Genomic DNA, 22,592 nt, shown 5'->3' with positions numbered 1-22,592 from the left:
GCACACACGCGCGCGCGTTTGCAGCTGTGTCTTTGAGCAGCACACTAACAAGAGCAGACACCGCAACGTTCTGTTTGATCCCACACTGGCCAAAGAAAGGTGCCCATTTATGTGCCTCAAATTAGAAAGCCATCATTGCCCTTCACACCTTAAAAGGTGCTGAAAATTTTCTTGTATATTTCCCAGCTGACAGACTGTACTTTTCAAAGTGTGTTTTCTTCCCATTGCCAAGTCTCACCCTCGCCATTCCTGCTGAAACACTGGCCCTGCGCGCTATCCGTTAAGGGCCAATCCACTTAGCGGAGTTCTGTTTGAGGGGTCTGCTGCATGTGTTATGAGGGCACGTGTGTAATTGTCCGACCAAGGAGCAAAGCACGTCTGAGTCTGTATGGTAGCAAAGATAGTAAAGGTTCAGTGACAGCTGCTCATTGTCCTTGTAGGAGCGTATTGTTATAGTATGCATTTGGGCCATTTGGAAATTGCAAGTGAATCCTGGGGGATGCCTTTAGGGATTACTCCCTCGAGTCTCATCATTAGAAGGTAAAACGTATGCTCTATATCTTTGTTGAGGATTCAACCTCTGAACTGATTATTTAGGATTAATTAACCACCACAGGGCGCTCCGGTAAGAGAGAATGCAAGTCTTGAACTAAACCATTTAATCAACTAAAAATGCAGCCAGATTGACCGTTTCTGGGAAAGTAAGAGAAAGAAAACAATGACATTTGAAGCAACTATCTATCATTCAAAGCAAATTACACTCCTAATGAAATTAAACTCAAATAAATTGTTTACAGGCTGTTTTGGGATGAAAAACGAACTATATTGTTAGTTTACATTGGCAAATTACTAACAGCCGCACGCTAGCAGTTAGCTATCAACAACTGATAAGAAGTGCACCCATTAGACAAAAAACGGACATATAAGAGACATTAACCCTCATAGTTTCTGACTAAGTACAGATAAGAACTTATGAATTAAAATTGGAACGAGTCAGAATGGACACTCACGTCGTCATTTACTACTGCACGTGCAAGCTGCGAGCTGACTGACCAACGGAGGACGGAAAACAGGAAGCGGAAATACGGCGCGGCCTTTAAAATTAAAAGCATGGTTTCAAAATAAGAAATGAGTAAACGTTACAAACGAAACAACTTGAATAATTCTTAACAATCTTGTTGCATGATGATGAAGGACCTCTTATTGAATTGGGTTGCATTTGTATATAAATTGGTAGACAGAATGTTTCAGTAGACTTCTGAGTTGTCACATTACATCAACGAAGATTAACGAGTCTGTTCCAGAAGCCCGAGCTGTCACATTTCCTCCATGGAGTTTCACAGATGATATTAATCATGTACTTCATCTTTGTCTCATTAGTCCAAATTTCTCCCAGCATTGTGGCAAATTCCAGCAAATATATACACAGTTATTAGCATATGTACTTTGTTCATATTCAAAACCGAAATTCCTGCCCTCTGGATGTTGTTGCAGATGTCATTAACCGTTATGTCGCTGTCTTTTTGTCATCAACTGCTACCTTGTTGCTCTTCAGGTTATTCCAGTGGTGGTATTGGATCATACATGTTAGGGACCACTTGTTCAACTTTAATTTATTAAGCACACTAAATTTATCAAGTAAGGATCTACATATTGTATTTTCTAGTTATTTTAATACATGCATAACAGCTTTCTTTTAAATTTGATAAGATAAATGGTTCAGGATTTTTTAAAGATTTTGGGGTGGCCGTCAGCCCTTTATCCCACTAGACTAGATCCACCCCTGCACTGAACATCAGCCAAATCCGATCTCCACAATTAGAACCAAAATAAGAGCAAACTGTCGTAAGCTGACCATTTTTCAAAACACTTACTTGAATATCTTCATAAAAACGGATCTTGACACAAAGCAGGAAGTGGAAGAAACTATTTTTCTTTACTATTTAATATTTATTCATCAGTGTTTTGAACATATAAAAAAACATATAAACCGTTTATTAATTTTTTTGTAGTAGTGGCGCCTATTTTTTGACACCCTCACTTCACACTCAAATAAAAAATGTTGTCATAAAAAATGAATGACGGGCCGCAAATGGCCCCTGGGCCATAGTTTGGACACCCCTGGATTAATCGATGGAATAATCAATACATGAATCGATTCCAAAAATATTCGACAGTGACAGCTAGTGATGGCAAAATGAAGCTTCATGAAGCATTTGCGATATTTTTTGACTCCTCTAGATGGTACTCATGATTCAAAGATGCAATGCAAATGTAATCCATTTTCATTGCACTTGCCTTTATCTTTAAACCAAGAGTACCATCTAGAGGAGTCAAAAAATATCGCAAATGCTTCATGAAGCTTCATTTTGCCATCACTAGTGACAGCACTAATCTTCTCTTGCAGATGCAAACTATTAAAGCATGTAGACGTATTATTTCAGATATTGTTTATGATTCATATTCCCACGTAAGGTCAAGACTGAATAAGATGCCCGTCTCCCTCCACAGGTGCTGATGCTGAGGATGATCTCCACCCAGGTGTCCTCTCATGAATGTAATTCATCATCCGAGAGCTCCCACCCGCCGTCCTCCGTGCGGGACGTCCAGTTGGACTGCAACTTCTTCCTGACCGCCATCCGCCTGGCCTCGCTCAACCAGATCCTGGACCCGTGGGTGTACCTGCTCCTCAGAGAGATCCTCCTCCGCAAGTTCTGCCTGGTAGCCAACGCCGTCTCCAATTGCTCCATAGAGGATCAGAAGGAGACTCAGACGGCCCTGGATGCACTTAATAAGCAGAAGCAAGAAAGCCTCCAGCAATCTCAAAGTAACAAAGGAGACTTTTGAAGGAGATTTTCCCGTTTCATGCCATATTGAGTGGAAATAAACAAAGTGGAGATACTGCAGGTGGAAGCATATTTTTCTTTTTAACTCATTCACTGCCATTGATGGCTATAGACGTCAAAAATTCATTTGAACAATTTCTATAAGTTTAACATTTGTTTTCACTTTTGTTAACAAGAGTATATGAAAAGGTAGAATTTTTTTATTGTACATTTAGAACAAATGTAAAATTTGTGATTAAGCGTGAGTTAAGTAGTGAAGTCATGCTATTTACGATAAAAAAATGTAATCGCATTACGCCCCTAATTTTTTAATAATCTTTTTTCTAAAAACATTTTTTATTAAAAAACAGGGGCAATTTTTTTTTATTGTAATTAAATGACTTCACTAGTTAACTCACGATTAATTCATTCACTGCCATTGACGGCTATAGACGTCAAAAATTCATTTGAACGATTTATATTAGTATAACATTTGTTTTCACTTTTGTTAACAAGAGTATGAAAACGTAGAATATTTTTATTGTACATTTAGAACAAATATAAAATTTGTGATTAAGCGTGAGTTAAGTAGTGAAGTAATGCGATTAATTACAATTTAAAAATGTAATCGCCTTACGCCCCTAATTTTTTAATAATCTTTTTTTTTTAATCTTCTCTTTAAAAAATGTTTTATTACACATTAGGGGCGTCAGACGATTAAATTTTTTAATCGTAATTAATCGCATGACTGCACTAGTTAACTTGCGATTTTCCCCCCACTTTTGTTAACAAGAGTATGAAAACCTAGAACATGTACCTTTAGAACAGATATAAAATTTGTGATTAATCGTGAAGTCATGGGATTAATTATGATTAAAAGATTTAATCGCCTGACACCCCTATTTTTTTATGTTTTCTTTTTCTCTTAAAAAAAAGATGATTAAAAATGAGGGGTGCAGGGGATTACAATTTTTGTAATTAATCGCATGACTTCACTAGTTAACTCACGATTAATCACAAATTTTATATCTGTTCTAAATGTAATTTTTTTTTTAGGTTTTCATACTCTTGTTAACAAAAGTAGAAAAAAATGTTAAACTAATAGAAATAATTCAAATGAATTTTTGACGTCAATGGCAGTTAATGAGTTAATCACAAATTTTATATCTGTTCTAAATTTACAATAAAAAAATTATAGGTTTTCATATTCTTGTTAACAAAAGTGGATTTTTTTTTAACTAATAGAAATAGTTCAAATGATTTTTTGATGTCTATAGCCGTCAATGGCAGTGAATGAGTTAAAAGTCACCTGACCATCATGTGAATATATGCCATATCATATCCCACCAAGAAGTCTCCTTTTGTTACTTTTCAATCATATCATTTCCAAGAAGTGACTCTAAACTGGAGTGATGCATCTCTTTCGTTTGTCATCACTTTTTTTTTTACATGAAGATATAAATCATTTATTGTACAGGAATGTAACTATTTTTGATGAAAAACAGTGGAATGCAAGATTGTTTATTTGTAGTAAATCGCTTACAAAGCTACCTATTGGATATCGTTGAATGTGAATAGTTAAACAAGCCGTACTACTGAGAAACTCACAAATCAACATCTCCAGTGTCACAGATGGTTTGCTTCAAGTTTATTCAAGATGTACAATACATTTTTTTTTTAAGGATTGTGAAGTTTGTTGTTTGTGCCAAACGCCTCACAGTTGCTCAGCATGAGCAAAAGGCAACTGTTGCTATTCTATGTCATGTAAAAACGGCCAAATACTTCTGATTACAGTTTGATATTTATTTATTTAAGTATTTATTGGGGGGGGGGTGCAGCCATTTTTAGCTTTCTCACGGAGGAACATAGTAAACACGATGCCACGATTGTGCCTTCTCAGCACATTAGCCAGCTGGATGAGCTTTTGCTGGCCTGTCACGTGCATACAACGCGAAACGGGAGCTGTGTGCTGATTAATGTAAATTTCACATTCGCATGCTCATCCAGCCAATTAAGAATGCTTCATCGTTTCACCTAATCGCGCCATTAAGATGGAACAAACGATTGGGTGAGTTAGTACATATGTGTGATGAGCTTTACACTTGACCTCTTGATTTTTGAACGTGCAGCTTAACGAGAAATCGGCACTCAGTGTAATTGACGCGCCACTCATTTTAAGTGCTGCTTTAAATTAAGAGCATCGATTGTAAGAACATGCTCAGATGTCGAGAAACACCTCCGTGATATGTCTTTGTCACGTTTAACAACAACGTGTTGACAAGTTGGTTTGCCTCAACCAGCGAATCTGAGCCGTGCGATTCTCATTTGACTTCATCTATATACAGGAGTTAAAAATAAAATGGGGGTGGGGGGGTCGTTTAGGGGTTAAAAGGGATTTGGAAGGATTCTGGGGGTAAAAAACAAAATGTTTTTTTTTCTCAGAAGGGTGTTTGTTAATGACAAAGGTGTATTTTGTTTTTCCAGATTAAAAAAAAAACTTTTATATATATATATTTTCTTTTTATCCACAAATATTACATTGTTGTACAAATCAAAAGGAATTTTGTCATTAATTTTCATTTCATCCAAAGCCAACTAAATAGTCTTTTCTTGGTTTTCAGATGAAAATACATTTTTAATGTGTATGCCTGGAAAAACAAACAGTGTGGTCCACCCGGGTGGGAAAAATAGAAAGCGTACTAATGACATAGATTACAACATTGAGTGCATGAGAGTGAACTGAGGAAAAAGAGGATGTTTTCTCCAAATATTTACCACTAACGAGTTTGCCACCTTATCAGTTTACAAAACTTTAGAAGTAATGATGTTTGGCTTCATTAAAATGTCACTAATGTTGTTATTTTTGTTCTTATACAAGCTTCATTTTGAGCTTTAACTCATTCACTGCCATCGACGGCTATAGACGTCCAAAATTTATTTCACACTATTTCTATTAGTTTAACATTTTCCCCCACTTTTGTTAACAAGAGTATGAATACCTATAATTTTTGTTATTGTATTAAAACAGATATAACATTTGTGGTTAATCGTGAGTTAACTAGTGAAGTCATGCGATTAATTACGATAAAACATTTTAATCGCCTGATGCCTCTAATTTTTAATCATCTTTTCTTAAAACAAAAAAAAAGATAAAAAAATTAAATTAAATTAAAGAACAGATTATTAAAAATTAGGGGCATCAGTTGATTAAAATATGTAATCGTAATCTGTTCTAAATGTACAAAAAAAATCTAGGCTTTCATACTCTTGTTAACAAAAATGGAAAAAAAGTTAAACAAATACATTTTTGACGTCTATTTCTGTCAATGGCAAGTGAATGAGTTAATTGGCAGATCTGTTTATTAAACCTTTCAGCTGGAAATTAAAAAAAACATTTATTATGACAATTTTGATATTATGTTCATGTGTTTGTCTATCTGATTAAATTATAGAGAGGTTGACTAAAAAACACACCATACAAAATGTATTTAAGCAAGACTGCACCTTGCATGTTTATCTTAGAAAAGAGTGCAATCATTTCCCGTATATTCATCCATTCGGCATACATACCCAACGCATATCTGTAAAATATTGCATACGTCATAAAAAGTGATCATTTTATCCAAGTGAAAGGCAGAGCAATGAAAAACAAACAACAAAAAATGATTCACGTTGAATCCGATTTTTACTGACCCCTGAGACCCGATTCTCAGATGAGGGCTATATACACAAACACGCTGCAACGTTGCTTTTTATTTTCATTTTTTTTAATTCAAGGCCTCCGTGATGAGTATGAGAGTAAAATAGGAATGATGTAATTATGCAACCTTTGACCAAGTCTTTGAAGTCAAATGCGCATTTTTGATTCATTTGCAGTTGGAATGTGATCTACTTTATGTGGTGCTGTAATGTTGTGAGTCTATGTCTAATAAAGAGAAGAATACTTTCAATATTTTTAACAGGTCTTGATTCTTGATTGTATAAATAGACAGCCAGACAGCCGGATGGATGGATGGATGGATGGATAGATAGATAGATAGATAGGAAGTATTTGTCTGAATCAGAGCATGAATTGACAAACATACCTAAATAAGGTAATAGCTAAATCGCTTGCTAGCTAGCTAGATAGCTAGATAGATAGATAGTGTTGGATTATTAACATTGTTTTTCTGTTTCAATTTATATTTTTCAAAGTGTTCCCCATATGTTAGTTAATCTATAGTCTTTGTTCTCTTCCCTGAGGAAGTAAGGTGTCTGATTTAATCTAAATGAGAGGTGTCTGACCAAAAGGCCGTCTGCATGAATTCCTGGTGCCAGGAGGCTCCGGGAGCCAATTGTTTACCCACATCTGTTGTGGACTAAAAGAACTGAATGGAAGATAACATAATTGTATTTCACTCTGCTGACAGGACAAGATGAAAAGGGGGGGGGGGGGGGCACAATCTCTTCCTCAAAGGCTGTACTCTGTGTGGGGTTTTATAGGGGCTAGCAGAAAGTGTCACATGGGGGGCAATGCCTGGAGGGGCAAAAGGTACTTATTTGTCAATGAAGGGGGAGGGAACTGTTTTATGTATAAATGAGTGAGTGTATTTTGAGAATGTTACATTTGTGGGACCAGGGCTATTTGAGCCGGGTTCTAGAGATGTCTTTCAGACTCTGAAATAAAGCTAGCAAAACTTCTCCACGAGACTTCAACTTTGAATTGTATTTGAACACGCAGAAATCAAAGAAATGATTTCCAACAATAGCTAGATAGATAGCTACATAGCTAGATAGATAGCTAGATAGATAGCTAGCTAGCTAGATAGATAGATAGATAGATAGATAGATAGCTAGATAGATAGATAGATAGCTAGCTAGCTAGATAGATAGATAGATAGATAGATAGATAGATAGATAGATAGATAGATAGATAGATAGATAGATAGATAGATAGATAGATAGATAGATAGATAGATAGATAGATAGATAGATAGATAGATAGATAGATAGATAGATAGATAGATAGATAGATAGATAGATAGATAGATAGATAGATAGATAGATAGATAGATAGATAGAAACTCGTTCAAGTCCAATCAAAAGTCATTCACTGCAGTCATCACTAATGGAGAATCTGGATTTTGGACACGAGTCCAAGCTTTACAGTGTTGTAACTGAACACGTTCACAAAATAAAAGTTCAATGAATTTGTTCACATTTTGAGTGAAAGTGAACTGATTGTAGGGTATTTTTGCTTTGTGAACGTTTTACAGTATTTGTACAAATAAATGGAAATTTTGTTCCGGGGACTTTAAAGATCATTTAATATGTTTTGTGACATGTTCAACAACACTTAATAACATGATACAATAACACTGTGTGTTTTTAATAGGATTCACTTATTGCATGCATTCACTTTAATTATTGAATAATAGAACCCAGTGCCCACAATCTAAAATGGCATTGGTGCACTTTAGCAAAGAAACTTTCTTTTTCTGAGGTCATCTCCTTTTTATGGTTTAACCTTTCTCATGTTGTCTGTTTGCAAAGCAGCTCAGCAGATCGATGCGGCTAGTGAATGATATTTTCCCACGATGCACTGCAGCCCCCTCAATTTTCTTACACAAGAATGGCCATTCGGATGGAATGGAGTAACGTAAAATTTAGAATCGAATCCGACAAAGCCCTTTGGCAGTTTTGTGTCATCCTGCTGCCTCGTTTTCACTTCAAAATGGTGGTGAGCAGGACCTCGAATGACTCCAGTGGGGGTCTTATTGATGAGTAGGGGTGATGAATTCCCTTTAAGGTGAACCAAGTCCAGGTTGTAAAATGTATACGATGTGTTTGCTGGACTACCAGACTGGGATGAGGTTCCAGAGGAGCTTGTGCGGTAGTTAAAAAAAAAAAAATCAATAAATAAGCGAATACTTGTAGCCTTGCGGAATCCCTGACGTGATCCTGCACGTGTCGGACAGGCTTCAGGAGGTCACTGATTCACAGCGAGTGACATTCCAGCAGCGACATGTCGGCCTTGAGTCTGAGAAGCCACCTCACAGGACAGGACGATGTGAATAGATAATGGCGGATAAATGCCACTTAAATGCCACCAACTTTATGGCCCATGTCGCTGCACTTGCTTGTAACAGGGTACAAAAGGCACTAATTAGAATGAAATGAAGCTTTAATTGTATTATGCTGACAGGAAAGTCCACATGACATAGGTTAAAGGAAAAGGTTTGCAGTCTTGTAATTTAAGTTAATCATTTCTCTCTCAAGCAACACTGAAGTGGAACCTCAAAATTTAAATAGATTGAATTGGACTTAAAGGGGAAGTCAACCCCCAAAAATTGTTTTTGACAATATTTTCTACGCAGCTCCACTAGTATTCTGGTTAATATTACATTAGTGGAATATTAATTTTATCCATCTAAGGGGGCGGCCATTTTGACACTTGCTGTCGACTGAAGATGACATCAATGTTGCTCAGGTCTCGGGTAACAACCAATCAAAATGGCTGCCCCCTAAGATGGATGCACTGGAACAGCTGGATTTTGCCTCATAACTCATATTCCACAAATGTAATATTAATCCGAATGTCATGTTTAGACTAGTGAGGTCACGTATAACATATTATTGTCAAGAAATGTTGAAGGTTGACTTCCACTTTAAAACTTTTCTACTGCCAAACGTTATCCAGTGACAGCTGATTTTGAGCATTTTCACTTATCTTAATGCAGAATATTGTGTGCTATGACTTCTTAAACATGGTGGATACCATATGAAAGATTGGATTTCATTCTTTCATTAGAAAAAAAAAGGATGATTCTACCATATTCCGTATTTTAGTAATCACCTTTTGAAAATAGATCATTAGAGTGACATTGAGATAAAATTGAAAAGATAAGGAGAAAATATGATCTTTGTGAAAAGATACATTTTCTGCACATTAGTGACTTTGACACGAATATTTTTTGTTTGGTGACGCTCTGTGAATTAAAGGCTTTGATCATTCACGTCATCCTTGAAAACGTTCTATTACATCAGATCCGTCATGTTTCAGTGTAATTCCATACTACCGGGAGTCCATTGAAAAGAAATACAATGCTGCCACCTGCTGGCCATAGTTAGTGGCTGTTTTGAGGATTTTACAACCTGCTGCACAGACTGCCCATTGAGAAAAAAAAACACATAGTAAACGTCAATTAACGTTTTTGCCGGCATTCATTTGGATTTTGGTATACGTCGTTAAACCTTTTTGGCGGTAAAAGAGTTCATGTTTTAATACTGTTGTCATTCTTTCATTGTAGTCTAAGCTTTATGAGTTTAAGTATGAGCGCTTTTAGATCCAATATTTCAACAAAATGACCCCAAAACAGCAGCAAAAGTGCTTTACATGAGCAAAATTGTTGACAAAGTTTGAAGTCTCACGTGATTTAATATGCTCATGTTTGCTGTTTTGCACTGCATGAAGTATTTTATTACTGAATCAGGGGTCTGTCTGTGGACAATACATTTTAGTGTGCACCATTGTCCCATCGTTTATAACTTCACCTCTCAATGTACTGCATAATATATGCATGAGAGTCATCATATTTTTCGTAGAGGAGGATTCAAACAATATAAATGTAGGGATAAAGTATGAGGTTATCTGAAAGGAGCTTGCGAGGCAAAGTGAAAGATTGTTATTATCAAGTCAGACTTTTGCAGAGGAAACAGAAAAAGTCTTGCAAGTGACCTCGTAATTCTTTTATCTTCACTGCACACTCGCGCGTACACACAATTTCTACTTTGCTTCATAGTATTCTGCTATTCTTCCTCATGCTCAATTATATAATTGCTTCTCCGAGAGCCACTCTGACGAGCAGAGTCATGACTTTAAAGGATTTAATCAATTTAATGCTTCTTGACATTGGTTATGCTTTGAATGCATGTGGAGGGTTTGAAAGAGTCATATCTTATAGGGCAACATTTTAAATAAGGTGTGAGGCCCACAACTGCTACACTATGTAGCTAGCTAATTTTTATCGCTTTACAGTATATTCTGCCACCCCTAAGCAGAAGGACTACAGTTTAGCAGACAACGAACAGTCCCTCCAAAATAGTCCAATGTTTCACCCTGTTCCGTTCTCACTGATCATACAGAGTGGACGATTAAAGAAGTGACCTGTTTAGCTTGTTTCACGAACGTAGCTAGCTCGGGACTAACGCATAATGGAAAGTGCCATTGACTCGCTAACGCTAATTAGCACACGACTCGCGGCACTTTTATCACTTAAAAGAACGGCTATTCATACAAAACGCTTCAGGAATGCATACAGAGAAGAAGCATGTTCACATTACTCACCAACATATGCTTTTCCCACGCTGCAAAAAAAAAACCCTCAACTTTTATTGGCATAACTTGATCGTGACTTTTTCCTTCTACTCTCTAATGTGGCTACAACTTAACAGTGTATCAGAATGCGCTGAACCACACTGCCCCTAAGTGGCCAAATCATGTACAACATAAACAGTGCTCCCAATAAAGACACAAAGGGCAAGACAGTATACAATAATTTACATAAAATCGATTTTGGGACATTTTAAATAGATTCTGAATCTTACTCAATGAGAATCGCGATTCTTATGAGAATTTATTTTTTGGCACACCCCTGATGGCAACATGCCATGCCTGCTCACAATGGCCTGAGCATCTGACAGTTCCTGGATGACAAGAATGTTGCCGTGCTGAAGCAACATCACACGACCTGTTTCAATGTGACCCCCCCCCCCCCCCCCCCCAAGGTTCCTGTCTTGAAACCCTATCCCACAGCACAAACATTAAGAAAACAGGTGATTATTTTCATATATACTACACAGGACTTGCAAGGAATTTCTACTGCTCCTTCATTGTTGCTGTCGGCTTCTTTGCAACCTCCATCATTTTCAGCAATTTTGAAACCCTATCCCACAGCACAAACATTAAGAAAACAGCTGATTATTTTCATGTATACTACACAGGACTTGCAAGGAATTTCTACTGCTCCTTCATTGTTGCTGTCGGCCTCTTTGCAACCTCCATCATTTTCATCAATTTTGAAGGGACATCCAGTTCTTGATAATGTCACTGTTGTGCCGTATTTTCATGTACTCCATGGAATACTTAATACCTTGGAAATTCTTTTATACTCTACTTATTCAATTAAGTAGGGTTCGGTGAATGTGCATAAGTAACTGGTGGGATTCAGTACATCCAACAAGATTAACTCATTCACTGCCATTGACCCCTATAGAAGTCAAAAATTAATTAGAATTATTTCTATTAGTTTCACTTTTTTCCCCCACTTTTGTTAACAAGAGTAGAAAAAAAATATTGCACATTTAGAACAGATATAAAATTTGTTATTAATCCTGAGTTCTGTCCTGAAGTCAAGCAATTAATTACACTTAAAATTTTTAAACAGCTGACGCTCCTAATTTTTAATCATCTTTTCTTCTTTTTTTAAAATTGTGAGTTAACTAGTAAAGTCATGCGATTAATTACAATTAAAAAAGGTAATCACCTGAAGCCCCTAATAAAAAAAAAATCTTCTTAAAAAAAAGATTAAAAAAATAAAATATTGTTAAAAATGAAGGGCGTCAGGCGATTCAAATTTGTCATCGTAATTAATCGCATGACTTCACTAGTTAACTCACGATTTTATATCTGTTGCAAAAATACAATTAAGGTTATTATAGGTTTTCATACTCTTGTTAACAAAAGTGGATTTTTTTTATACTAATAGAAATAATTAAAAATGAATTGTTGACGTCTATAGCCGTCAATGGCAGTGAATGAGTTAGAAACCGTACTGGTGTAGACTTTCTATCCACTGCATGTGTCCATTCACATTATTACATAATCTTTACCAGTCGATTCACGTCCACAATGAGAAAATGCGGCTGCAGAGTACAAAAGAAGTATTTTCTGCTCAGAGAAGCAGCAAGGAGGTCACCAGAGGGAACGCTGCACAATAAATCCATTCCAATCCAACATATAGTGGCAGTGATGTGCTGTTGTTCCACACTATTGGATTACATTGTCACAGCTGTATCGCTCAGTGGATCATAATGTGTCCGAGATGGGGTGATATGTAAAGTTTGTTTACTCACAAACAGTGTTTTATAATAACCGTCCACTTGATTTATGTTTTTTATTAGGACACGAGGAGAATTGTAGTGGGTCTTTACAAGATTCCTATCAGGCTCGAACCTGCTGCCTGTCGCTGGTGCTCACTGTGGTCCAAACACAAACTAATGAAGCCATAAATCCACTCCAGACCTGTTTAGAGATCCGACAAACACATCTGTCTGTGTACAACTTCTCCCATTGTGCTGGCTTATGCTCATTAAGCCGATTACAATATTTGATAGGGTTCTTTTTTAGCGAACCCAATAATAATTGTGTGTGTGCTGAGGCTGTGCTGTGATGAGTTAGCGTGTTGACGTCACACCGGTTTTGCTTTAATAATGAAGTACTAGTCTGGCAATACAGCTAGTAATTTAACTCATTCACTGCCATTTACGGCTATAGACGTCAAAAATGAATTTGAACTATTTCTATTTAACATTTTTTTTCCCACTTTTGTTAACAAGAGTATGAAAACCTAGAATTATTATTATTTTTTAAATTTAGAACAGATATAAATTGTGTGATTAATTGTGAGTTAACTATTGAAATAATGCGATTAATTACAATTAAAAAATTGTAATCGCCTGACGCAACTTAAAGATTATTAAAAATTCGGGGTGTCAGGCGATTAATTTTTTTATTGTAATTAATCGCATGACTTCACTAGTTAACTCACAATTAATCAAAATTTGTATATCTGTTCTAAATGTACAATAAAAAAATCTAGCTTTTCATACTCTAAAAAATAGAAATAGTTCAAATGAATTTTTTACGTCTATAGCCGTCAATGGCAGTGAATGAGTTAATAATAGGTATGAACTGTATATGTGTATCGTATGTTATTTTTGTATTTGCCAGAGATTTGGTACCTGGTTTAATCATGGATCATGTACAGTAAATAAATCAACACATGGAGCCGTATTTCCAACTAAATCGAGTTCCGCCACCTACACCACTAGTTAGACCTGGTTTTACCGAGTCTTTTTTGTCACCAAATTGGAGATGCGATGCATCTACCAAATTCACCAACACGCTCAAATTAGAAATTTGAAAAAATTGAAAATGTTGAATTGGGTAAAATAGGGTATTTAACATTAAAATATTTTTAAGATGATAACGACAATAATTCATTAAATTAATAGATTTTTACAATGATTCAGAGGGATTGTCCCACGCTGTTTCCATATTTATGAGTGAAATACTAGGGCATCCACCATACACAAACCTATTATACCACTTGCGCCTCTAGATAGACCTGGTTTTACTGACTCTAAAATCATATCTACTTTTTTGTCACCAAATTGGAGATGCGATGCATCTACCAAATTCCCCATCACGAGGCCAAGCCTACTTTGTTTGACCAAATTGCTCGACACGGCAGCTGTGTCCGCCGGAACGCCTAGAGAGGCGCAATGCGGCCCCAAACATGGTAAACTAGGCTTGCCTATGAATGACTATTGAGATGCGCCCCTTTTTTATGCCGAGCGCACAAAAATAGACCCCATGAACATCAACATGTAAAAGCATCCAGCGCAAACAGGTGAAAAGTAATTTCCTGAGAAAGCACATAATAATGGTTGCAAAACACCCCACTCAACTTGACAACCCCCTCTATGTCGGTAGGATGCAAATATCAAACAAAAAACAAACCACAGATGCGTTCTACAGCATACCATTTTGTATGGCATAGATTAGAATGTATATGATTGTACTTTGGCATTGAACAAACCTGCTTTTGGTTTCCTTTTGTCTCTCCTCTATTCAGCCCAGACCTTGGAAAGCTTCCTCATTGCAGTCCTTGCAAATATCTCTCCTCTGCAGTTTCTTTCAGATAAGGTTTGAAATTCACTGACATTTTGCTACGTCTTCATACAGTTTTCACGTAGGGCATGCAGTGGAAAGCTTGAGTTTCTCTCTTCTTATTGACAGCTCACCCTCCAAGCTGTCCAAGACTCTCATGATGTACATCTCACACACTGCAGCGTTTTAGGTCACTTTTTTTTTTCAGCTATTGATATTATAAAAAAATTATTTAAAAAAAGACACTTCACAATCTTGCTTGAAAGTGCAATTCAAGAAAGGATTTCATCCGCCTTGTCAGGTATACTTCACCCGGATATCGAATAAAGTTGTTTAAAAGAAATACCTCTCAGGAAACAGCAGGGAAGGCCTTGAAAGCACGTTGCTATGGTAACAGTGTTGATGCCGACAAATCCTGTGTGCCGCTGAGCAAAATTGTGACAATATAACAATGGCGTCTGAAATAAAACAGACATGACAAGTGTCACACATACATGCTCCACGTTGATCAAATAAAGTGTGATGTCATCCGTCACAAAGAAGCCACGTGGTTGCCACGGTTTACGAGACCAAGCAGCCTGTGGCGCACTCACAAGGGAAGCTCCGCAGTGTAAAGTGACTTTGCTGCAGACTAACAAACAGGCTGCCTGCGCTAAAGAGGGATCTATTTAATTGTTACAAGGACGGAGTCATAAAATAAAGCAGTCAGTGAATTGTAATCTGCTAATAGTGTTAAATAGTAGAAAGCAGGGAAGTGATCAATCCTTGAACCTTACATAGTATGTCAACTTTTAAATGGTGCTTGATTGAGCGACTCATTAGTGTTCACCCTGTGGGAACTAGGAAGGTCTATTCATAAGGTTGTTGTTTTTTAACGACATGCATTTATTTTACAAACTAATGCGAGGGCTTAACACTTTCCTCAACTGAGTACGGAAAACAAAGCACGTTCGCCTTATTTAAATCCACTTGTAAATAAAATGGCAGCACATTATGATTATAGGTATATAAATAAAATAACATACTAGACTTCCTGTGACTACATTTGACTCCACTCGTGATTGATTTTTGAATTGCGGAGCAAGTATGTCAATCAGATAGCTAGTCGTTGTTTTCAGATTGAACAACAGGTGAGATAAGAGCAAAATTTTCTCTGACTTGGTGCCATATATTGCAATACCATCAAAGACATCTTTTTTTTTTTCATTAAATGACATTAAGACTTCTTTACTGCACAATGCTTACTTTGAACATCATTGGTTGTGGAGGAAATAGCACCGGGGAAGAGATTAGGCACAAAACGATTTGATTTATAGTCTGTTTGTGGCTTTTTTAAATGGTAAACTGGACATTTGTTTTTCAATCTCAATAATGACAGCTTTGTTTGTTATGCATAACACATTGAGCGCGCTTCTTCTATAATTGAGTTTCCTTCCAGATGCAATGAGGTTTCCAATATTCCTAATAGGACCTCACAAGCAGAGAACACTCACAGTCTCCTATTTCTTTTAGTGGGGGAGGATGTGGTTTTCAAACTACTGTAAATTACAATTTTGCAGCATTCGCTGTATTTTTTTTTTTATCCCTTTCAGTAGTGATGGCAAAATGAAGCTTCATGAAGCATTTGCGATATTTTTTGACTCCTCTAGATGGTGCTCTTGGTTTAAAGATAAAGGCAAATGCAATGAAAATGGATTACATTTGCATTGCATCTTTGAATCATGAGTGCCATCTAGAGGAGTCAAAAAATATCGCAAATGCTTCATGAAGCTTCATTTTGCCATCACTACCTTTCAGTGTTTGAATACGGAACGCGAGACAAAAATCTGACAGCCATAACGTTTTTCAAACTTGCATCTTAATTTGGGGGTGGGGTGGTGGGGGGGATCACGCATATATAAATATACTATAAAAGCAATAAAAAATACTATAAATAATATCAAAAACACTAACATATAAACAATAAACAATTGATTGGTTTTTGTGTGCTTGATAAATTAAAGTAAAACATTTCAGAGTGGCCTTTGCATACTTAGAAAAAATGTGGACACCCCTGGTCTAAACACTTTTTTGGGGGGAGGGAGGGGGCTTTTCCATTTAGGAGAGGGCAAGCTTTGACAAATTAACCATTTATAAAACCAGACTAATCATGGTGTTCTTTTATATAATTAGACTTATTTCCTCAAAAATAAATTTTGTTCTGCATTGTTTGGCACGCATAAATGAATGTGACAAGTTGACAACCAATAAATAAAACATTTCTTCATATATTTGTTTTGTGTCTGTCAAAGCTACCTCCCAAAATTAATTGCCACATAAGTTAGAAAAGTTAAGACAAATAAATGTTGCTCATTCCCACACCAGGAAACAGCTCATGGAAGACATTTTCCAACAAACTATTACATCTATTTTTTGTAAAATTGTTTTATTACATTTTATTTAAAAAAATTTAAAGAAAAAAGAGAGCGAGAATAATGATGATGACATGTTAAATCGGTAAGATTAATGAATGAACAATACCGAGCTCTCTCAAGAAAAAACTAAACTATGAAATCAAACAATAATAAAAAAAAATCTTCTTGCTTAGATTATACCAAACGTTTTAATTCCATTATAATGCTTCTCTTGTATTGTTCATACATTTCTCACTCTTTCTGCAATTCTGAATTCCAGTGGCTGTGCTGATACTTATACTGTATATTCTATTAATTAAGTAGACAAGCTAGAATGTACGATTTGGTGTTTTGAACCCTTAGGGTACTAATTTATTATGTAGTACGCGGCGTGGTCGACCTGCTTCAGTCAGCGCCGTTCGACCCACACGCAGATTGGCCCAAACTAAACTTGAAATATCATCTGTCAAGGAACTTATTTTGTGTGTGCATCCATCTTTCTCGAAGCAGCATTATCATACAACAACAACTGGGCCTGAAGAACCCTTTTAATTACAGGTGCAGTTAGTTTATCATAAGCAGTAAGGAATTTTATTGGCACAGTCGAGTGCCCTTGGGAGAATTTATTTATTTATTTAAGTATGATGAGAAGACTGCTTCATTAATGTGGCGGCCGTGGTTCAGGTCAGCTCAAGTCATGTGTCGTTGTGTCCTTGGGCAAGGCGTTTCACACACATTGCCTCCAGTGCTACTCACGCTGGTGTATGGAAGGTGCGAATGTTTGGTGGTGGTCGGGGGGGGCCCTTGGCGCACAGTGGCAGCCATGCTTCCGTCAGCCTGCCCCGGGGTCGTAGTTGACCGCCACTAGTAATGGCAAAATGAAGCTTCATGAAGCACTTGTAATATTTTTTGACTTCTCTAGATGCCACTCTTGGTTGAAAGATGCAGTGGAAATGGAATCAATTTCCTTTGCACTAGCCTTTATATTTAAATCAAGAGCACCATCTAGGGGAGTCAAAAAATATTACAAGTGCTTCATGAAGCTTCATTTTGCCATTCATCAAAATGATGGCGGTCCGCCACCATAGTATGAATGTGTGAGCGCATGAATAATGTATCTATTCCATTGTAAAGCGCCTTTGAGTGTCTAGAAAAGCATTATTATTATTATCATGTACAGTAGCTCTATACTGATCATGCACTAGAAGTCTGATTAGTTTCACCTGTTCTTGTTAGGCCTGATCCCTTTCCATCTCTTGGGTCAGTCTGTGTGCCGACTTGGCCTTTCTCAACTCAAAGCATAACGTCATAATAAAGACCAGAGTATAATTTTTGCTCAAGCTGAATTAACATGCTTTAGCCTCTGTGCCATTGTTTACAGCGGGACATGGTACATTTAACAGACCTTTCTCTCTGGAGTAAATTATTAATGAATAAAAGGATGAAATGTCATATAAAAGATTGTGCCATAAGCGGTTGGTGTCACACATATTGGGAAATAATTGGAAGACATAGATCACAAGGTCTATTTCTTATGAGGTAACATTGAACTAACTTCACTTCAGGGCTCGTTTGTATGGCAACCATGCAAGTTAAAACGACGTGATTCAACAACAAGCTCTTTAATGCGGATGTCGAGCCAGTAGATGGCAATCACTTTGGGTTAGGGTAGGGTTTTGGCAAGTATTAAGATGAAAAGAACACACATTGTAGCTTGTTTTTGAACTCCCTCCTTACTCATGTTGCCTTTTTTATCCCCAGCTGAGAAAGTAAGTGCATTAATTAGCGGACCGCCAGGCTTGCTGTTCAATCTCCCTGTATTGGTTTATTGGTATTTTTTGTGTTCCTCAGACAGGTTGTGATAAATGCTTTGTGTGTTAATTTGGATATAATGCAAATCAAATTCATCTGTTTCAGCTATGTCAAAACACTCATTTTAGAGAGAACGTAACTATAGTTCAACAAGCAAAAAAAAAGGTGAAATAAATCTATGACAAATATACCATTTTTGTTTCTTGCCATCTTTAGGAAAAGGGGCAGGCACTCGGAACTTTCTTTGGCCCCGTGGTGTCTTATTGAACAGTCACGCTCAATAAAAATCAGCACAAAAAACAAAATCGAAAAGCTTTTGATGAACTTGCAGAGTGAGGCTGTAACTCAACAAGAAAACGCTCAATAAAGTTGGAATGTTTTGTGTGGCTGAGTCTCACAGGTGGAGTTTGTTACAGAACATTTTCGGGAGTGTGAAACAAGGACAAAAATGAAGGAGGACCGAATCGTTCAAAAAATAGGAAATATGGTTAGGGTTCAAATAAAAGGTTGGGGTTAAGGGTCAGGGTTTGAGTAAGCTCTAAACGGTTTGGGTAAGGGTAGGTTGAAGCTGAAGGTACATGCACTTGTCCTGCTTTCTTATCTAAAACCATTGTTGGTGGGTTTGCGGCTCCTCACTTTAACTGTCAACACATACACATAGACCACCGTCAATAAATAATTGAAACTTCACAGCTTCAGGCAGAGCCTGGGATCGCAACAAGAAAAACAAGAGCAGACATAATCTAAAATCGCCACTCTTCGCACAATCTGTTTCCCAAAATTGAAACTAGAAGGTGTTTTTATGTATTGTTGGAATGTTTCCTCTGAGAAGTACAGGACCAAATGAGTTCAATGCCGTCCCTCTTTTCTTCAGACCTTGTTGTTCAAAATAAATCATGTCAAGATTTAAAGCCTATTCTCAGTCTGGCAGTATGCATTTCCTTGCCAAGACGGTACAAGAGCTCCTTCAACGAAAATGTCCCGCCTGCACAACAAAGGATAAAAAAATAATATAATGCTGACTCATTTTTAAGAGGAAAGACTAAATTGTTTTTCATCCATATTTTGGACTTTCAACGTTCCTGCTGACTGTTTGCCACTGCTATCGCTGTGCTCCAATACGAGTTATTTTACAGTATTTAAACGAGTCAGCAGATTTTTGATTAAATACGGTGCATCTAAAATACCATTCGACCATCTGAACTCAACAACCTTTGGACAAAATCCCACCTAATGTAAAATAAACACATATAGAATAAATAAAAAAAAAGGGGAGGGGGGGCGATCATCCGATAACACAACTACTCATGTTTACTACCTAAAATCAGGCAACATAAATTCAATCAATAAAAATAGTTATTAAACACAACACGATCGATTTATTTGCTACCTAGCCAAGAAGAGAATTATAGCGGTTACCTCCATGTCATCATTTTTATTAAGTTTCAAAAGCACTAATGCTTGTGGGTCTTTTTGCAAAAATCATACCTGTGAGGCATTTTTGAGTGTCAAATCCAGTTGCGGAATTGTACAAATACAAATACAAAATGTGTTTACATCAAACATTTCTTCTTGTGTACTAAACCGCCAATGAAATGGCCTTCTCCTTTTGATAAAATACATCGTAAAGATTTAGTGAGAGACTCAAGAATGAAATATTAATGATCTGTCAAGAATGAATAATGCTCACAGGTGGATCGTTTGTTAATGTAGTAAAAGTTTGATTGATTGCTAAGGTTATTAAATAATAAATAAAGACTGGATAAGAACATGTACAGTGTACACAAATCACTTCACTAAGTACACACAATGAAATCAATTACAATTGCTGTTTTCCAAATTTAGCCTCGACAAAGTAAACAAACAGTTTTGATTACAACAGTATGTTGCAGTGCTTCCAACTCCCCAGTAAGGAAAGTAGTTATTGGCTTTCCTTAAAGTCGATAGAAGTAGCCAGAAGTCGCTAAATGACAGCATCACCTAATTTGCATTATTGGCAATTTGCATGTAGTTGTAATGGACGCTGTAGGAGAGAGGAATAACAATGTGGGAGAGGGAAAATGTTAGTATAAAACAACTTAAATATGTTTAGAACTACGAATTTACTTTCTTCTGGGGTTTTTTTGCCTTTTACACCAGAAAAAGTTGCCAGATTTGTTGCTAGTCGCTTTTTACACCCCCCCCCCCCCCCCCCACAAAGAAGCTTTCAAAAGTCGCCAGATTTAGTGAGATTTAGCCATTTTCATGTAAACACTGAAAGACCCTCACCAAAGCCAAGCTTTGTTAGCGTATTTGCTTTATTTTTTTATTTTTGTAAATGCAGCAGTGTCAAAGTCCAGTCCTCGAGGTCCTGAGTCCTGCATGCTTTAGAGGTTTCCCACGTTCAACACAGTTGATTCATTTTTAAGCTCATCAGCAAAATCTGCCGTATCCTGATAATGATCCCGATGATTGAATAAGGTGTGTTGGAGTAGAGAAACCCTCGAGGACCGGACTCTGACACCTGTGATTTTTAGTGACAGACATACTAGAATAAAGAATGAAGAGCTGTCAATCCCAGCTGCTGAAATGAAATGTAAGTGTTGAGCAAAACTGTGTAACAGAAGTAGTGCATTCGCAAACATGACTTTGTTTGATGGCACAATATGAATTTAATTGCACTTTATTCTTCCTCAGTGCAGAGTAAAAACAGCGGAACAGCGCAATGTTCTCTGCCAAGTGTGATAACACATTCTAAAAAGGTGTTTCTGTTTCAGTTGTCAAGGGCTCGGAGAAATTCAAAGAAGCCACCCATGAATTTAATCCTACTTATATTATTCATTGAGCAAAAAAATGATGAAGTGTTTCATTATAATATGAAAAGAATAAAAGGCCACATGGCTGTTTCTCTCACAGGTGCATGTTGGCGGAAGCTAATGAGTCAAAGTGATATAATGGAATCCAATTTAGAATGTTGGAAGCTTATTATTAGGTGATTGTGTTCACCTCACTGACTTATGTTAGAGTAGAGAATATTAAGTATTGTACTCTTTGCGTGTTCAATTAACTGAATGGTGAGATTCTGGTGAAGAAGTCCCTTTGCAAAGGTATCATTAAAACAGAAGCTTCTGATGACAACAATTGAACTCTCTCAAACAGTGGATGTTCAGATTGTGTCTCCTTTTCTCCGGCACATCATTATTTATTGAAAAGTGGGTGAATACGAAAAGTCTCCTCCCTTAGCCCACAGTACATTTGTTTACAACTCAGTAAATACCAGTCTACTCCCTCTCCGAGTCCCCATAGGTATAAATCAGATTAGAGAAAAACAATAATCAGCCTGTGCCTCCCTTCCGACCGGCTGAGACCGGTCCTAGACTCCCTTCAAGATAGCAAATGTAAAAACCCGTTGCCCTTCTTCTGAGAGTGAGACAGATAATACAATTCTATTCATTGAGCCATACTGCTATAACTAAATCCAAAACGGCTAAAATATAAATTGAAACTGAAAAACAATGTTAATAACTCATCACTTACCAGAATGCCAGTGAGGAAATGAAGCGCATAGCTGCATATGTTGCATTTAAAATGCGATCACGTGATTGCTAAAGCTGTCTTGTTGTTTTGTTTTTTTCAGCACTCATATTCCCC

General features: G+C 36.9%; 1 protein-coding gene and 1 long non-coding RNA gene across 3 annotated transcripts in view; one reads left to right on the top strand and one right to left on the bottom strand.

Annotated features, from left to right (window-relative positions):
- The window catches only part of ptger3 (prostaglandin E receptor 3 (subtype EP3)), a 10,995-nt gene extending 5,807 nt beyond the window's left edge, over positions 1 to 5,188 (top strand). Inside the window, exon 2 of the mRNA XM_086089918.1 lies at positions 2,512 to 5,188. Within this exon, the coding sequence (XP_085946044.1) occupies positions 2,512 to 2,847 (336 nt within the window). The 3' untranslated portion in view covers positions 2,848 to 5,188. The remainder of the gene's footprint in view (positions 1 to 2,511) is intronic.
- On the bottom strand, positions 2,350 to 22,592 carry LOC147165776 (uncharacterized). Of its 2 annotated transcripts, none has more exons than XR_015096536.1 (3): positions 22,479 to 22,592; positions 14,687 to 15,215; positions 2,350 to 2,787 (listed from the first exon to the last, which is right to left on the bottom strand). It is a non-coding gene; the product is annotated as an uncharacterized LOC147165776 (long non-coding RNA). The 2 variants fall into 2 exon arrangements; XR_015096537.1 differs by having other exon boundaries at positions 2,350 to 2,840; positions 15,104 to 15,215.

The sequence above is a fragment of the Leptonotus elevatus genome, chromosome 11 (genome assembly GCF_054856555.1).
Source record: "Leptonotus elevatus isolate MCC_2025b chromosome 11, RoL_Lele_1.0, whole genome shotgun sequence".
Taxonomy (NCBI): Eukaryota; Metazoa; Chordata; class Actinopteri; order Syngnathiformes; family Syngnathidae; genus Leptonotus; species Leptonotus elevatus.
Note: the sequence above shows the minus strand (reverse complement) of the source record. Positions and strands in the feature narration are given on the sequence as shown.